Source organism: Salvelinus alpinus, chromosome 11 (genome assembly GCF_045679555.1).
Source record: "Salvelinus alpinus chromosome 11, SLU_Salpinus.1, whole genome shotgun sequence".
Classification (NCBI taxonomy): Eukaryota; Metazoa; Chordata; class Actinopteri; order Salmoniformes; family Salmonidae; genus Salvelinus; species Salvelinus alpinus.
The window spans coordinates 40,080,249-40,098,554 of NC_092096.1; the positions used below are offsets into that span (position 1 = coordinate 40,080,249).

The window sequence follows — 18,306 nt, forward strand, 5'->3', positions numbered from 1 at the left end:
TAAATTACCATATTCATTTAAAAATAACATTACATTGTATGGCTTCGTAGCATCCATGTCCATTCTTGAAAGAGCCAGTTAGTGTTGCAAAAGGAAAATGGATAGAAATGAGTGACACTTGAGGGAGTAATATCTGCCACAACTATTAAAAAAAATACTGCAATGGTATTTATTGAAATTCAAAAAAATAATTTAAGACACATTGAGGATACAGCAGTCTGGGTTTTGATATAGAAGTAGTTCTGCCCAAGATACAGGGCTCTAGGCTGGATGAAGATTCCATTGAGGGAGGCTCAGGGTTGAAAGAAGGCTAATATCCCAACACACAAAACATTAAAGGCAGTTGAATAAGGTTGTCGAGGCCTTGATCCAGGACAGGCCCTGTTTAAGACCCAGCAAGAGGCCCCTGACTCAGGATCCCAGGCCATGCTGACTCTGGAGAAGCCTCTGGAGTTCCTTGAACTGCTCCACCGTCTGGTCCTTCAGGTCTGGGTTGGAGATCTGCAGCCGGATGCTGTCTGTGGACCAGGACATATCTCCAGAAAACATCTCTGTTAGGATCCGCGCCACCACTGGGACCACCTAGACATGAAATGGATGGAGGGTCCCTGTTATCATTTCATGTGTGTGTACTGTATCTGTCAATGATCAACAAGGGTATGGGGTCAATTCGTTCTGCTCACCTGCACAACGATGAGCTTCTTCTCCTTGGGTTTCCGTTGGTCTGGCCAGTCCTCCCCGAAGCAGAAGTAGAGCTCAAACGGTGGTGGGGTGGGAGTTTCACCCTTCTGGAACAAGATGAGCCCTGTTGTTGGTATGTGTGTGCATGAGAGGGAGAAATAAAGATTATCTCCTGTAATGCGATATCTGTTCTACAGCTAATCCATGTGGATGCCTGGGCTGTGCAACAATAGCAGTACAAGCAATAAGGTCTACTCAAGAGCTTACTCACAGAATGGATGGGCATGTGACTGAAATATTCAGGGATAAATTTAAACTCAGAGAGCCTCAAGTTAACTGAAAAATCATGGCAACGGTGTCCAGCATTGTTGTTATTGAATCTCAAACGAAAAATAGGATGTTTTGAGGGATCAGATGGGGATTCAAACACTATGAAACTTGTGCCTTAGATGACTAAAATACCCAGCAATAAAACAGATTGACTGACTCACCGTGCAGGAAGTTATTGAGGCTGAACACTTTGTACTTCCTCTCCCTCTCCATAGGGTTGGGTGGCCCCTGCTCGTCAATGCCCGGCCCAGACCAATACACCTTGCACTGACACAACCTGATAGCGTATATATCCTGCTCCCAGATCTCAAGGATCAGGCCTCGGTCCATCACATCCAGCAGGTGCTCTGTGTAGAACCGCTGCTTCTCGTTCTGGATGTCGGCCGAGCCAGGGAAGAGAACTTGGTTGAGGGTGACAGGGCCGAACAGGTCCACCTGCTCCGGAGTGGGCTCCAGGTGGCCGTAGTACAGCCGGCAGCCCTGGTGGTTACTCACCGTCAGGGAGCCCATCTTGCGACCCCGGTACAGGAACTTCATGTCTAGGTCAGTCACTGAAACCAGAGTCAAATAATGTAGTGTTAGATTAATTGTGGGCACTTCAAAAAGTCATCATTGAATAAAGCTCTTTCTAATCATGCCCAATAGTATTCTGATACCAAGTTATAAGACTGAAAAGGGTTGAGAATCAATGAATAACACATTACCGCTTTAGCTATTAAAAGGGCAAAACTCGATTTTGCCTATTCCAATTAACTACTGAACCCGTCTTACCATCCCCCACACTTTCAGACAGCTGGCAGTGTGCTCCATTTGATGGGTGTGACAGGCACGTATTCCAGACTACTACACTAATGCCCGATTGACTCATTCGATGAATTATAGGCTATTGGAGGCAACTGTTCTGAGTGAATGTATTGCAATACCAAATAAAGTTGACACCCTGTTTTTATGGTAGGGGAATTACAATGAATGATTTTTTGGATAACATGCAAGGAACTATTGCATTAGTGCCTGACTGCCAAAGTAAAGCCATTGTACATAAAGCAGTATTCTTCTCAACACAGCATGGACCTATAGGTTCTATTCCACTCACATGGCAGGCTGTTCAGCAGGTCATATTTGTAGGGTGGCACCGCCTGCCCTTCTTCCTGGTTCTGGACTCCTGACATGGCCTCCATGGGGGCGGCACCTGGGTTAGGGGCAACCAGAGCCACAGACGCAGCAGAAGGAACCATGGGGGACATCTCAGTGACCACAGGAGGCTGCATGCTCCCTCCACCCATCCCCAGGCTGTTGGAGGGTCCTACGGGTCCAGGGTGCACAAAGACCCCATGTTCCAACTTCACCACCAATGGAACGTCGGCAGAAAACTCCGGGGGAGCCATGGTTAGCTGAGGGAGATGCGCTGCCATGGTAATGCTCCCGTTGGGATTGGAGTACATAGGGGTGTGGTGGGGGGTGCCATATCTGTCATTGAGAGGGGAGCTGAAGGGAACGTCTATCCTATGTGCAGTAGGGTATGCCTGAAAACTGTGTGGGTCACTAATTCTGGGGTCTGAGAGAGACAGGAGGACAAACACACACTTAAGACATTGCATAATTTCAATAGTGACACATTTCAAACGGTTAACCTTTCAAGTGATTTCTGCCTAATTCACCCATGGCTCAGTAGCAAAGGTGTATTGACAGTATACACTTACCAATGGAGAGACCAACTATATTCGGCATCTGAAAAAGACACGTTTTAATGTTTATGTAAAAAAAACTGATATATGGGTATTGTTCTCAGATTGTTTTGAGATATCTCAGAACAACCTAAAAAATGTGGTAACACATTGTTCTGAAATAATGGAAAAGTAATTGTCTACACCTTACCTCCTCCTCATCTTCATCAACTGTGTCTGAAACCAAATCAAAAGGAATATGCCATCAACATGGGGGAGAAAATCTCATTAATTTCACAAAACATTAATATCTGAGGTTAGACAAGTTCAACAAAGTTATTCTAAAAGAACTAATTTAAATTCAGACAGACAATCCGATAGGAGTTACAAAGCTGCCAATGAGCCTGCATGCTTACACACACTCTTACCTCCGTTGCAGGGCTGGTCACAGACCTCGTAGATCTTGTAGGGCTGGACGGGTGTCTCCTTGGTGCCGTCGTATTTCAGTTTGAACTCCCGGCTCTTGTTGAGGGCACAGCGCAGGTTGGCCTTCCACTTGGCAGGGTCAGGCTCATCCAGACCCTCCTGGTACTTCCCTGTCTCCAGAGCCCAGGCCTGGGGGAAGAGAGGGGTAGGCAAGGAGGAGAATGAGTTTACATTTTAATGAATGGGAGAAGGGGTCACATCTGGATGGAATCAAATGGGTGAGGGTTAAATTCAATTCAAATCAATATATTTTATTCATCCCCAAGGGGCAATTATTAAGGGTAGCAGTGCCAATTGAAGTGCCATGGAACAAATTATGAATAAACAATTTAATTTCGGCATTATGTGCCTGTAAAAAGTTGGCCACTGCCGAGCTTTTAACTCTGTTGTTTCATAAGCTTACAGGGGTCATGGTTGGGTTACTGCACTGCCATTAACCAACCACATTAGTCACAACTAGGGTGCATTCTGAAAGTATTCAGACGCCTTGACTTTTTCCACACTTTGTTACGTTACAGCCTTATTCTAAAATGGACTAAATAGTTTCCCCCCCTCATCAATCTACACACAATACCCCATAATGACAACCCAAAAACAGGTGTTTAGAAATTGTAGCAGAAATATTACATTTACATAAGTATTCAGACCCTTCACTCAGTACTTTTTTGAAGCACCTTTGGCAGCGATTACAGCCTCAAGTCTCCTTGGGTATGACGCTACAAGGTTGGCACACTTGTATTTGGGGAGTTTCTCCCATTCTTCTTGCAGATCCTCTCAAGCTCTGTCAGGTTGGATGGGGAGCGTCGCTGCACAGCCATTTTCATGTCTCTCCAGAGATGTTCGATCGGGTTCAAGTCAGGGCTCTGGATGGGCCACTCAAGGACATTCAGAGACTTGTCCCGAAGCCACTCCTGCGTTGTCTTGGCTGTGTGCTTAGGGTTGTTGTCCTGTTGGAAGTTGAACCTTCACCCCAGTCTGAGGTGCTGGTTTTCATCAAGGATCTCTCTGTACTTTGCTCCGTTCATCCTTCCCTCGATCCTGACTAGTCTCCTAGTCCCTGCCGCTGAAAAACATCCCCACAGCATGATGCTGCCACCACAATGCTTCACCACAGGAATAGTGCCAGGTTTCCTCCTGATGTGACGCTTGGCATTCAGGCCAGATAATCTTGTTTCTCATGGTCTGAGTCCTTTAGGTGTCTTTTGGCAAACTCCAAGTGGGCTACCATGTGCCTTTTACTGAGGAGTGGCTTCCGTCTGGCCACTCTACCATAAAGGCCAGATTGGTGGAGTGCTGCAGTGATGGTTGTCCTTCTGGAAGGTTCACCCATTTCCACAAAGGAACTCTCTGGAGCTCTGTCAGAGTGATCATCGGGTTCTTGGTCACACCTCTAACTAAGGCCGTTCTCCCCCGATTGCTCTGTTTTGCCGGGCGGGCAGCTCTAGGAAGAGTCTTGGGGGTTCCAAACTTCTTACATTTAAGAATGATGGCCACTGTGTTCTTGTGCTGCAGAATTTTTTTGGTACACTTCCTAGGATACACCGGAGCTCAATTTCGAGTCTCATAGCAAAGGGTCTGAATACTAATGTAAATAAGGTATTTCTGTTTATTTTTAATTTTTTTATACATTTGCAAAAATGTCTAAAAATGTTTTGCTTTGTCATTATGGGGTATTGGTGTAGATTGATAAGGAAAAAAATTATTTTATGCATTTTAGAATAAAGCTGTAATGTAATAAAATGTGCAAAAAGGGGTCTGAATACTTTCCAAATGCACTGTAAATGGAGAACAGGGTAATGGCTAATGAGGAAATGACTCCAGCCAAAAGCATGTCTGAGGCAGGGAGTAGGCGATTACTGCTGTTGGTGCAGTGGATATCATGCGGACATCCTTATACACGAGGTCAGTAACACCCAGAGAGGTTTGACACTAGAGAAGCAGTGGAAATGAAACTAAGGCTCTTTCAGTTCACTAAAACAGTTGATGCATTTTCCGCTGAATGGGATAAGGAAGTGTGTGGGTGACAAACAAAAAGAAACGTCCCTTTTTCAGGACCCTGTCTTTCAAAGATCATTTGTAAAAATCCAAATAAGTTCACAGACCTTCATTGTAAAAGGTTTAAACACTGATTCCCATGCTTGTTCAATGAACTATAAACAATTAATGAACATGCACCTGTGGAACGGTCGTTAAGACACTAACAGCGTACAGACGGTAGGCAATTAAGGTCACAGTTATGAAAACTTAGGACACTAAAAAGAGGCCTTTCTACTGACTCTGAAAACACCAAAAGAAAGATGCACAGGGTCCCTGCTCATCTGCACAAACGTGCCTTAGGCATGCTGCAAGGAGGCATGAGGACTGCAGATGTGGCCAGGGCAATAAATTGCAATGTCCATACTGTGAGACTCCTAAGACAGCACTACAGGGAGACAGGACGGACAGCTGATAGTCCTCGTAGCGGCAGACCACGTGTAACAACACCTGCACAGGATCGGTACATCCGAACATCACACCTGCGGGACAGGTACAGGATGGCAACAACTGCCCGAGTTACACCAGGAACGCACAATCCCTCCATCAGTGCTTAGATTGTCCGCAATAGGCTGAGAAAGGCTGGACTGAGGGCTTGTAGACCTGTTGTTAGGCAGGTCCTCACCAGACATCACCGGCAACAACGTCGCCTATGGGCACAAACCCACCATCGCTGGACCAGACAGGACTGACAAAAAGGTGCTCTTCACTGACGAGTCGCAGTTTTGTCTCACCAGGGGTGATGGTCGGATTCGCGTTTATCGTCAAAGGAATGAGCGTTACACCGAGGTCTGTACTCTGGAGCGGGATTGATTTGGAGGTGGAGGGTCCGTCATGGTCTGGGGCGGTGTGTCACAGCATCATCGGACTGTGCTTGTTGTCATTGCAGGGAATCTCAACGCTGTGCGTTACAGGGAAGACATCCTCCTCCCTCATGTGGTACCCTTCCTGTAGGCTCATCCAGCATGACAATGCCACAAGCCATACTGCTTGTTCTGTGCGTGATTTCCTGCAAGACAGGAATGTCAGTGTTCTGCCATGGCCAGCGAAGAGCACAGATCTCAATCCCATTGAGCACGTCTGGGGCCTGTTGGATCGGAGAGTGAGGGCTAGGGCCATTCCCACCAGAAATGTCTGGGAACTTACAGGTGCCTTGGTGGAAGAGTGGGGTAATATCTCACAGCAAGAACTGGCAAATCTGGTGCAGTCCATGAGGAGGAGATGCACTGCAGTCCTTAATGCAGCTGGTGGCCACACCAGATAGTGACTGTTACTTTTGATTTTGACCCCCCCTTTGTTCAGGGACACATTATTCAATTTCTGTTAGTCACATGTCTGTGGATCTTGTTCAGTTTATGTCTTAGTTGTTGAATCTTGTTATGTTCCTACAAATATTTACACATGTTAAGTTTGCTATAAATAAACGCAGTTGACAGTGAGAGGACATTTATTTTTTTGCTGTGTTTAGTAACGTAGTTGAAATGTGCTACTTGAAGTTCAGGGAATAATGTCTGTGCTGTTTTGATTAAACACTTCTGAAAATGGTTTAGCTTTTGACAAATGTCTGTTCCTCGACTTGCCAGTAGTGATCAAAGAAAAAGTAGATTAAGACAAAACTTTGATCTAACTACAGTTTGATATCCAAATGACGGCATAAAGAGTTTAAGTATTCAGATCTGTCATGCCATTCTCAGCATGGACCCCCCTCTCACCTTGAAGATGGTGTTCTCTTCCTCAGAGGTGGGTAGGTGTCTTGTGGCGTGTCTCCAGGGGATCTGGAAGATCCGGTGGTCCGGGCTGAGCCACTGCAGGCAGGGGTACCTCCCGCTGTTCACCTGGGCTAACAGCCAGGGCTTTAGGCGGATCCTCCGAGGCTGCGCACTCATCATGGGGCAGAGCACCACACAGGGAGGAGAAAGGTGCTTCAGAGGGGGTGCGTGAAGAGGCTGGAAAGGTGAAGGGAAAAGTAATGGTTAAGATGGGTGATGTGGCACTGGGGGTAGGGGAGAGAGTGGGCACTGAGGGAGTGTCTTGAAGCGTGATACGAGAGTAATGGTTCAGATGGGTGATGAGGCAATGGGGGTAAGGTGGGGAGGGTTGAAAGAAGATACTCCCTACCATTTGCAGTAAGAGGGCTGGGGAAAATGGAGAGAGAGGATGGGTGGGGAAAAGAGAGGTACGAGGGTGGAGAGAGTAGTAAACAACTCCGTTTTTATTTATAGTGACAACAGGCCTGTTTAGGAAATCATCTGCTGAGAAAAAAATAAAAGTGCTCTGTGGCTGAAGGATACAGATCAAAAACACTTCCAAGGCAATAAAAAACAACATTATAGAGTTTGGCGAATTAACATACATCATGTAACAGTTGTAGACTATTCCTTAATCCTTTACGCCATTTCACGACAGTACCAAATTTGCTTTTGTCATCCTAAAATGTTGGATTTGATACTATGACAACAAGCCTAGGCCCTCCGGGCACAGATGCAGAGTCCACTGTCACACAAGTGTATTGTATGAGATCACAGAGGATCATATGAACACAGAGGAATGCAGGTAACTCTTTTACAGCCAAAGACCAACTTCTGTCTCAAGCAGCACATCAGAGGCAAATACAAGGCCAGCTTGCATTTTCCTCTGGACGCGCTGAGACAAACTAATGTATCTGGATAGAATATGTCCTCTTCCCGAGGCTCCCACACATGTCCTTCTGAGCCCTTGTACCAACACACACACACAAGTTGAAAAAGGCAATGTAACTTTAAGGAGTATGTAACACAGAACAACAGCTGGGTGCAGAGGCGTCATGCCCATAGGGGGCACAGGGGCACGTGCCCCCTCAGATTTGTCCTGTTTATTTTTGGCTTTAAATAGTCCATATAGGTTCCCAATTTTACAACCTCATAACTAGCTTCCAATAAGTTATTTCAGGCTATCAATCAAATTATAGTAGCTAGCTTGTCTATCTAGCTTAGCTGGCATGCCTGCTGGCAAGGTTGTTAAGAATTTAGAAAGGCAAGCAATAACTAAATGTATTGAATAAGACTCACATTCCTTTTAATCTTCTACCCAGAATCATTCATGCATGCATGCATATATATATATATATATGTTTACAGAATTAAGAATAATAATTATGGCTCTATAGATTGCAGGAAAATGCTGTTTCAGGTGTTTGAAAATGATAAATTCTCCAACTTGCAGACAGGGGGGACTAGGCCCCCTCTGGAGCACACCCCAGCCATCCTTGCATACTTTGTGCCCCCTTAGATTTTGGGGTGCATGACACCCCTCGCCGGGTTAACTGAGATGTCTTGTGATGCAGTACACAACCACACATTTATTTTGAGTTATTCATTCAACACTTTGTGAATGAAAAACATGTCATGCTATAGGCTCCCACCCAGTGAGCAGAGGTGGTGAGGTGAAAATTGAGTTGGACTTAATTCACAAGGAATGAGTGAATAACAGGTGGCAGAGTCAAAGCTCAATGGGATTCAACTATAAGCACTTCAGCAATACATAATAAATTTCCTTTATACCGGTAGGACCCTATGCACTTTTTGCTGGTGCTTAAAGCACTTTACATTGTACCGTGCCTTCAGAAATTATTCACGCCCCTTTACTTTTTCCACATTTTGTTGTGGATTTAATTGTCTTTTTCTCTCTCAACGATCTACAAAAAATACTGTAATGTCAAAGTGGAAGAAAAATTCAAACATTTTTTTTTTTTTTTTATGAAGACAAAATCCAAATACATAAGTATTCAACCCCCGAGTCAATACATGTTAGAATCACCTTTGGCAGCGATTACAGCTGTGAGTCTTTCTGGGTACGTCTCTAAGAGCTTTGCACACCTGGATTGTACAATATTTGCACACATTCTTTTCATTCTTCAAGCTCTGTCAAGTTGTTGTTGATCATTGCTAGACAGTAATTTTCAAGTCTTGCCATAGATTTTTAAGCCGATTTAAGTCAAAACTGTAACTAGGTCTCTCAGGAACATTCAATGTTGTCTTGATAAGCAACTCCAGTGTATATTTGGCCTTGTGTTTTAGGTTATTGTGCTGCTGAAAGGTGCATTTGTTTCTGTCTGTTGGAGAGCAAACTGAAGCAGGTTTTCCTCTAGGATTTTGCCTGTACTTAGCTCTATTCCTGGTCTTTTTATAACACCCCAAAAAACTCCCTAGGCCTTGCCGATGACAAGCATACCCATAACATAATCCAGCCACCACCGTGCTTGAAAATATGAAGAGTGGTACTCAGTGATGTGTTGTATTTGCCCCAAACATTGCCCCAAACATATTCAGGACATGGATTTTGTTTGTGCAGTTTTACTTTAGTGCTTTATTGCAAACAGGATGCACATTTCAGATCATTTTTTATTTTGTACAAGCTTCCTTCTTTTCACTCTGTCATTTAGGTTAGTATTGTGGAGTAACCACAATGTTGGTGGAGACAAGGTGGGGATAAAAAGGGGACTTCCCATTAGTTTCAAGAACTTAATAATTGCACAAGTCTGGATTCTATTGTCTAGACTCCATAGATAGTATGTTTAAGTGAACATTGTTTTAAAACAGGAATAGGTTTACTAGGTTTCATTCAGGGTGTGCAGAAGAGGCAGGTTGAGAGAAACAAATGAAAATAAAGCGACAAAAGCTGAAAATAGGCCGCCTGACACCGACATGAGTATGTACACAATCTTCAAAAGATGAGTTAATCGGTCTGAAAACAATCTCAATCGGCTACTATAGTTGTTTTAGGAAACAAGTACAACTTTAAGCGGCACCCACCTTTTTTAACGATAGGTCTTCTCCACAAAATGATTTCGCTCCCTTGTATCGAAGAGTTCTAGTACGCTGACTGTAGGGATCCCTCCTTCCACAAACAGAAACAGGCCAGGCAGAGTATGCGCGCCGCCACAGGTAAGCTTTTTACTAGGTAGGCTAACTGACAAAAACCTTGCCAAACACCGTCACAAGTTCAATGAGTGTGTGGGAGAATGACAGTCAGAAAGTCCAAGGCTTATTCAGAAAACTTTCCACAAACAGCGGCCAAACATGATTTGAGGTTAAACATGAACAAACGTGGTGCCACCCTACCGGTTGATAGACAGTGCTCTAAAGTAGACAGAAGTTATATGCACACATTGTTTCATTTTCGATAGGCTCCTAGTACTAGCCTAGTGGTTGTAAGATGTATCTATTTTCAGTGGTGTAAAAAGTACCCAATTGTCATACTTGAGTAAACGTAAAGATACCTTATAGAAAAGGACCCAAGTAAAAGTGAAAGTCACCCAGTAAAATATTATTGAGTAAAAGTCTAAATGTATTTGGTTTTAATATACTTAAGTATCAAAAGTAAAATTATAAATAATTTCAAATTCCTTATTGTAGGCAAACCAAATAGCATTTTTTAAATTTTATTTGTATTTACAGATTGCCAGGAGCACATAATAAAAAAATTAAGCATGTGTGTTTGTTTAGTGAGTCCGCCAGATCAGCGGCAGTAGGGATGACCAGGGATGTTCTCTTGATAAGTGTGTAAATTGAACATTTAACGACTACTTTTGGGGTTCAGGGAAAATGTTTGGAGTAAAAAGTACTTTATTTTCTTTAGGAATGTATTTTAGTTTCAAAAATATAAAGTACAAATACCCCCAAAAATGACTAAAGTAGTACTTTAACGCATTTTTACACCACTGTCAATGTTGATGCCTACATCTCTGGAGAGACCTGAAAACAGCTGTGCAGTGACACTCCCCATCCAACCTGACAGAGCTTGAGAGGATTTGCCGAGAAGAATGGGAGAAACTCCCCAAATACAGGTGTGCCAAGCTTGTAGTGTCATACCCAAGAAGACTCAAGGCTGTAATCGCTGCCAAAGGTGCTTCAACAAAGTACTGAGCAAAGGGTCTGAATACTTATGTTAATGTGTCAGTATTTTATTTTTAATACATTTGCTAAAATGTCCTAAAACCTGTTTTTGCTTTGTCATTATGGGGTATTGTGTGTAGATTGATGAGGGGAAAAAACAAGTTCATCCATTTTAGAATAAGGCTGTAATAAAATGTGGAAAAAGTCAAAGGGCCTTAATACTTTCCGAATGCACTTTAGGTGTGCACGTATGGCCACCACCACACCTGCACCACTGGGTGAGATTAAAGCTGGCAACGTTGACAGTGACACTACACATATAGGCAGGTACAACACTTCTGCCATCCCCTGCCTTGCATGGTAGGGCTTTGTATATATTAGAGCAATCAACTACACTCTGGACCTTGAAGCCAGTTCCACCACATTTTTTCATTGTTCCCCTCTAATCAGGGACTGATTTAGACCTGGGACACCAGGTGGGTGCAATGAATTATCAGGAAGAACAGAAAAACAGCAGGCTCTAGACCTCATAGGTTAAGAGTTGAATACACCTGTACACCTGTATGACATATTTCCCTCGGTTTTTCGAGAGGGACAGGGACACTGTGTAATATGAGATTAACTAAACTGACTTTGTATTTGACTCGCTGTGTGTAGAATCTTCATTCTCCCTTACAATCCCTCACATCCTACACATGTTCAGTGGAGACGAACATCCATAGACATACCAGCCAGTCTACTTCCTATAGATAACACACACACAGGAATGGATGAGCACACACAGACATACACATGGTAATCATTTCCACATAGAAAGAGTCTATACTGAGAATCTTATGAGATGTGTGTGTGTGTTTGTGTGGTGTGGTAGAGTGAGTGTTTCCTGATGGGAACTGTTAGAGGGTATGTATCTGAAGGCTCTAACCCGTGCGTGTGTGTGTAGGAAGTGAGGAGGCAGACTGTGTTGTACCCTCTTTCCTCTCTGAAGGGGTTAAAACCTCTACGGGATGGGTGTCCCTAAACCGGGACGGTTGTTGCTAACGTGCGCTAATGTGACTAGAATGACGTTGCATACAACAGCCAACTTTCTGGGACATAGACATGTCTTATATGGGCAGAAAGCTTCAATTCTTGTTAATCTAACAGCAGTGTCCAATTAACAGTAGCTATTACAGTGAAAAAATACCATGCTATTGTTTGAGAGTGAAACAACAAAAAATGTATCACGGCAACTGGTTTGATACATTCACCTCTGAAGGTATATAATGTACTTACATTCAGTAATCTTGCTCTGATTTGTAATCCTGAGGGTCCCAGAGATAAAATGTAGCATAGTTTGTTTGATAAAATCCAATTTTATGTTCAAATGTAGGAACTGGGGTCTACAGTTTGACCCCACAGCTGTCTCTGGCTTCACACCCACCCCGCCCTGCCATCTAGATGTGTGAAAGTTCGTGTATAAGCTAATGATCCATTATGTATGACATTCCTGGGAGTGTGTAAACTTAAATTTTTATTACCATAGCATTTCTGTATGTTCTTTATAGTTATGTACTTGAAAATGTATCGGTTGACCAATTTGGCACATTTGGGTAAACTCCTGGCAAACTTGATACAAAATCTTGTGCAGTAATGTACAGTCGTGGCCAAAACTTTTGAGAATGATACAAATATACATTTTCAAAGTCTGCTGCCTCAGTTTGTATGATGGCAATTCATATACTCCAGAATGTTATGTAGAGTGATCAGATGAATTGCAATTAATTGCAAAATCCCTCTTTGGCATGCAAATTAACTGAATCCCCAAAAACATTTCCACTGCATTTCAGCCCTGCCACAAAAGGACCAGCTGACATCATGTCAGTGATTCTCTCGTTAACACAGGTGTGAGTGTTGATGAGGACAAGGCTGGAGATCACTTTGTCATGCTGATTGAGTTTGAATAACAGACTGGAAGCTTCAAAAGGAGGGTGGTGCTTGGAATCATTGTTCTTCCTCTGTTAACCATGGTTACCTGTGAAGGAAACACATGCCGTCATCATTGCTTTGCACAACAAGGGCTTCACAGGCAAGGATATTGCTGATAGTAAGATTGCACCTAAATCAACCATTTATCGGATCATCAAGAACTTCAAGGAGAGCGGTTCAATTGTTGTGAAGAAGGCTTCAGGGCACAGCATGCCAGGGCGGATTGCAGAGATCTTGAAAAAAGAAGGGTCAACACTGCAAATATTGACTCTTTGCATCAACTTCATGTAATTGTCAATAAAAGCCTTTGACACTTATGAAATGCTTGTAATTATACTTCAGTATTCCATAGTAACATCTGACAAAAATATATAAAGACACTGAAGCAGCAAACTGTGGAAATTAATATTTGTGTCATTCTCAAAACTTTTGGCCACGACTGTACTGTGACTCATTTTTACGGTATCTTTACTTTTACTACCACTGCTGAGTAGCCAGGCAAGTACACTTCGGGGGAGAAGTGTTGAGAATCGGAATTCAGCCTCTCCCTCTATCCCCCCTACCTCCCCCCTCCAGGTTGCTGTCCTCCTTCGGGGATGGTCTGAGGTTTGATGTGGAGTTCACAGTCTGACCACTAGGCTTCAGCAGAGAGCAACAGAGCTGGCAGCCTGGGGAACGTACTGTTCCCCTCTGGAGACCAAACTATCAAACCACCCAAAAAAACAACCTCTCACATGAGCGCACACCACCCATCTGCCTGATCCACACTTCCTTTTTGACCTTTGACCACTGAGCCTTACATGTTAACCCTTATCCAAAATCCCCAATACATAACCCCCCCTTCCTCTCTCTTTGTCTCCCTTTCTCTCTCTACCCATCCCCCTCTCCCTAGGTTCTATCACAGGGGTCTAGAGCAGAACCTAGAACAGTACACAGCAGTCCAGAACATCGTAGATGGATCCTCCCGTCCGGCTCCTTACCTGGTGTTTGGAACACCTAGGACAGGTAAAACACATGTGTATGTGTGCTAGGTTAATATACAGTGCCTTCGAAAGTATTCAGACCACTTGACTTTTTCCACATTTAGTTAAGTTACAGCCTTAAATGAAAATAATCAGCTATCAACACACAATACCCCATAATGACAAAGCGAAAACGGGTTTAGACATTTTTTGCAAATTTATTCAAAATAAAACACAAAAATACCTTATAAGTATTAAGACCCTTTGCTATGAGACTCGAAATTCAGCTAAGGTGCATCCTGTTTCCATTGATCATACTTGAGATGTTTCTGCAACTTGATTGGAATCCATCTATGGTAAATTCAATTGATTGGACAAGATTTGGAAAGGCACACACCTGTCTATATAAGGTCCCACAGTTGACAGTGCATGTCAGAGCAAAAACCAAGCCATGAGGTCGAAGGAATTGTCCATAGAACTCCAAGACAGGATTGTGTCGAGGCACAGATCTGGGGAAGGGTACCAAAAAATTTCTGCAGCATTGAAGGTCCCCAAGAACACAGTGGCCTTCATCATTCTTAAATGGAATAAGTTTAGAACCACCAAGACTCTTCCTAGAGCTGGCCACCCGGCCAAACTAAGCAATCTGGGGAAAAGGGTCTTGGTCGGTCAGGGAGGTGACCAAGAACCCAATGGTCACTGACAGAGCTCTAGAGTTCCTCTGTGGAGATGGGAGGACCTTACAGAAGACAACCATCTCTACAGCACTCCATGGCCAGACGGAAGCCACTCCTCAGCGGCAGGGACTGGGAGACTAGTCAAGATCGAGGGAAAGATGAACAGAGCAAAGTACAGAGAGATCCTTGATGAAAACCTGCTCCAGAGCGCTCAGGTCCTCAGACTGGGGCGAAGGTTCACCTTCCAACAGGACAACGACCCTAAGCACACAGCCAAGACAACGCAAGATTGGCTTCGGGACAAGTCTCTGAATGTCCTTGGGTGGCCCAGCTGGAGCCCGGACTTGAACCTGATCGAACATCTCTGGAGAGACCTGAAAATAGCTGTGCTGTGATGCTCCCCATCCAACCTGACGGAGCTTGAGAGGATCTTTAGAGAAAAATGGGAGAAACTCCCCAAATACAGGTGTGCCGAGCTTGTAGCGTCATACCCAAGAAGACTCGAGGCTGTAATCACTGCCAAAGGTGCTTCAACAAAGTACTGAGTAAAGGGTCTGAAGTTATGTAAGTGATATTAAAGTAAATTTTGTAATACATTTCTTAAAACCTGTTCTCGCTTTGTCATTATGGGCTTGTGTGTATAGACTGAGGGAAAAACAATTTGATCAATTTTAGAATAAGGCTGTAACATAACAGAATGTGGAAAAAGTCAAGGGTTCTGAATACTTTCTGAATGCACTGTAGTATTATCTTCAATTGTGTCCCAATATAAAAAATTATATATTCACTGATTCAACAATAACGTGTCTTCAGTCATGCTTTACCTCTGTGCAGATGTCTCCCACCACAGAATGGAGGAGAAACACAATCCAGATGAGAGCATCTACCCCCAGAAATAAAAATCATGAAACTCCTGTCAATTACCTGCACCCCAGATCGCCAAATCAGCCAATAAATGGTATGGAGATACTTGACTAGAACACATCCATCCATTTATATCGTCATGACAAAATATATATTTTGCTTTGATGTGCTCAATCTAAAAAGTGTACCAAATTATTCAACTCAGTTTATCCTTCAAGTGCCATCTTGCAATGCAGCCTGTGTATCTGTGGCAAAGCATCTCTGCTCTCGCTCTTGGTGCTTGGTTTCCACAAATGTGATACAGCACTCTGGGCAGAGACCCTGTTTACAGCTCAGTAGCAGAGACCAACTGCAAGTTGAACTCGTGAATGAGACTCCTAAATTGATCATGTAGTTTGTTTAGACAATTGTACAGCTAACTAGGGGACAGATTGCAATTTACTGGGGGGAGGGGTGGTCCAAGATAGAGGAGGGTTGTCAAACTTTTTTTGCTTTGGGGAGGGTATTGTTTTTTCTTCTGGTTAACAATCGCTCTTTTGTAGATTTTACTATATCATTTCTTCCATCCTAGCCATATTTCCTCATCTGCTTGCATGCGCCTCCCCTATATCAAGGTGTTTTGGTATTTCCCTTATGCGCTACGCTTTAGCCTGTGCTAACTTTTACTGCAGGTCAGTAGTCTACCAGTCGAACGGTCTATCCTTCCCTCTATCCACCATTCGTAGTGACAATAGTGGTAGGTGGATCGTTTGTCCAGATCTCCAATAGGCTAACTAGCAATCATACCACATATAAAAGTATTCAAAGCCGCATCAATTGTCAATATGAATCGACACGAACAAATAGGAATAGCTGATAGGCAGTGGACAGGCCAGATGCATCATTGATCTTGTTTAGGGACGATACAATTATCCTACCTAGACTATAGTAGCATACAACACCACAATGCACTGAATAATTGCATTATTGTTTTCAAGTGAGTACAAAATTCTACCCTAGGTTGCAGTGAAAATGTGATGTCAATAATGGCGCAAAAGCACTGTGATTTGAATGTTTAATTCGATTTGGATCCTATAAGGTCTAGAAAGCCACAGTACCATGCCAGTCTGCCTGTATTTTTGCACCAATGCATTGTCTGTTTCAGATCATCATTCTTCCAAGTAGTTCTATAATACTGTGGCCACATAAGCTCCCTTCCAGCAGGCCCAGTTATTCAGGAATGCTTAACACGCACTCGGCCTCCTCTCCAATCCAAGCGGCTAATCCTTGCGAACCTAGAACCTAACGCTTCAATATAGCCTAAATATTTTTTTATTTAACTTTTAAAATGTATTACCTTTTATATGTGGCATAAACACAACCAGTCACAATGTTTTAGTCTGATTAGGCTACTACAAAAGTCTCCTGTAGGCATGCACACCTTCATCCAAAATATAATTCCAGTATCCTCAAAATGGCTTGACATTAACCAGGTTTCCATCCACCCTTTTTATGCAGGTAAGTAGCCTACATGTCGGATAAAAAATGTCATTGACATCATGGGAAAGCACGCAGTTTATTAGGCTACAGATGAAATAAGTTATGATGAACTTCACAGTGGTGAACGTGCACAGTGATGAGTTTGATGCTCCTTTCAATAAATGTCTTATTCTTGTGACATGATGGCAGCCCTCACTATTCCTTGTGTATGATCATATATTTTGATACAATGAATGTTAATATTGTGAACTTATGTTATATATTTTTTTTTTAACTTCCAGTTTCAGGAAGTGATGTCACTGAGTACTCCCCCTATATATAGGACTTTCCATCCCCATCTGGGATATGGATGCCTGATGAAGACCTAAGGGTTGAAACGTTATAAATCAAATAACCTGGGAGCATGAACAGCAGTGTGCTGGATTTTCTTTTCTGTTTTCCATGAGTTTCCCTACAACTCCAGCACCTGCGGAAAGTACCTGGATGTGCGTATGTTCTTCAGCTTTTGTCATTTGGCCAATATCCCTTGTTTATTGGCGCGGTGGCTGCGCCAAGTCGGATCTGAATGCATATGGATGTTCGGTAAAATTTCTTCAGTCATGTTGACAGGCGCCAAATTTTCCTAAAGGAAACCCTGAAATGCTGATTTTAGAATATTTGCATGAAAATCTGTCACCAATGGATCGAAACCTATAGCTATAGACACCCTAAAGACTGTGGCAAGTGTGCTAGTCCAGTGTCACTTTGATTATGCCTGCACATCATGGTTCACCAGCAGCCCCAAACATCTAAAGAATAAGCTACATATTAGGGTTGAATATTTTCCCTGTATTTTACAAATGTTCCATCCCAAGAATAATTACTTTTCTCCTGGGTAACCCGGTATTTCCCAACCAAACCGGATGTGTCATTCTAAAGCATATGCCTGGATTTGATTAGAGCTTTGATCGACATGAAAATTCAGGTCTGAGCCTAATGAGTCATACATTTTATAATCCCTACATTAATTACTTTTGTTTTTTAAAACATAGCCGATGATAGGCACTACCCCAAATCCGTAAACACGGGCACCCTCATAGATATCGTCCTAACCAACCTGCCCTCCAAATACACCTCTGCTGTCTTCAACCAGGATCTCAGCGATCATTGCCTCCGTCCGTAATGGGTCTGCAGTCAAACGACCACTCCTCATCACCGTCAAACGCTCCCTGAAACACTTCAGCGAGCAGGCCTTTCTAAATCGACCTGGCCCGGGTATCCTGGAAGGATATTGACCTCATTCCGTCAG

The 18,306-nt window shown here is 43.2% G+C and overlaps 1 protein-coding gene across 1 annotated transcript; it reads right to left on the reverse strand.

The window, feature by feature from the left end:
* Positions 1–155: 155 nt before the first annotated feature.
* LOC139534140 (interferon regulatory factor 5-like) lies at positions 156–10,371 on the reverse strand. Its single transcript, XM_071332960.1, has 9 exons — positions 9,986–10,371; positions 6,908–7,141; positions 3,104–3,290; positions 2,887–2,912; positions 2,712–2,739; positions 2,105–2,566; positions 1,173–1,562; positions 684–805; positions 156–582 (listed from the first exon to the last, which is right to left on the reverse strand). Exons 2-9 carry the CDS (start codon positions 7,082–7,084, stop codon positions 412–414), a joined length of 1,563 nt encoding a protein of 520 aa, XP_071189061.1. The 5' UTR covers positions 7,085–7,141; positions 9,986–10,371; the 3' UTR covers positions 156–411.
* Positions 10,372–18,306: the final 7,935 nt, after the last annotated feature.

Coding starts and splice junctions, on each gene's coding strand:
- LOC139534140 (XM_071332960.1), bottom strand. CDS start 7,084: ATGATGAGTGCGCAGCCTCGGAGGATCCGCCTAAAGCCCTGGCTGTTA. Junction 2,913..3,103: donor TGACCAGCCCTGCAACGGAG/GTAAGAGTGTGT, acceptor ATTTGGTTTCAG/ACACAGTTGATGAAGATGAG. Junction 2,740..2,886: donor TTGATGAAGATGAGGAGGAG/GTAAGGTGTAGA, acceptor TGTCTTTTTCAG/ATGCCGAATATAGTTGGTCT.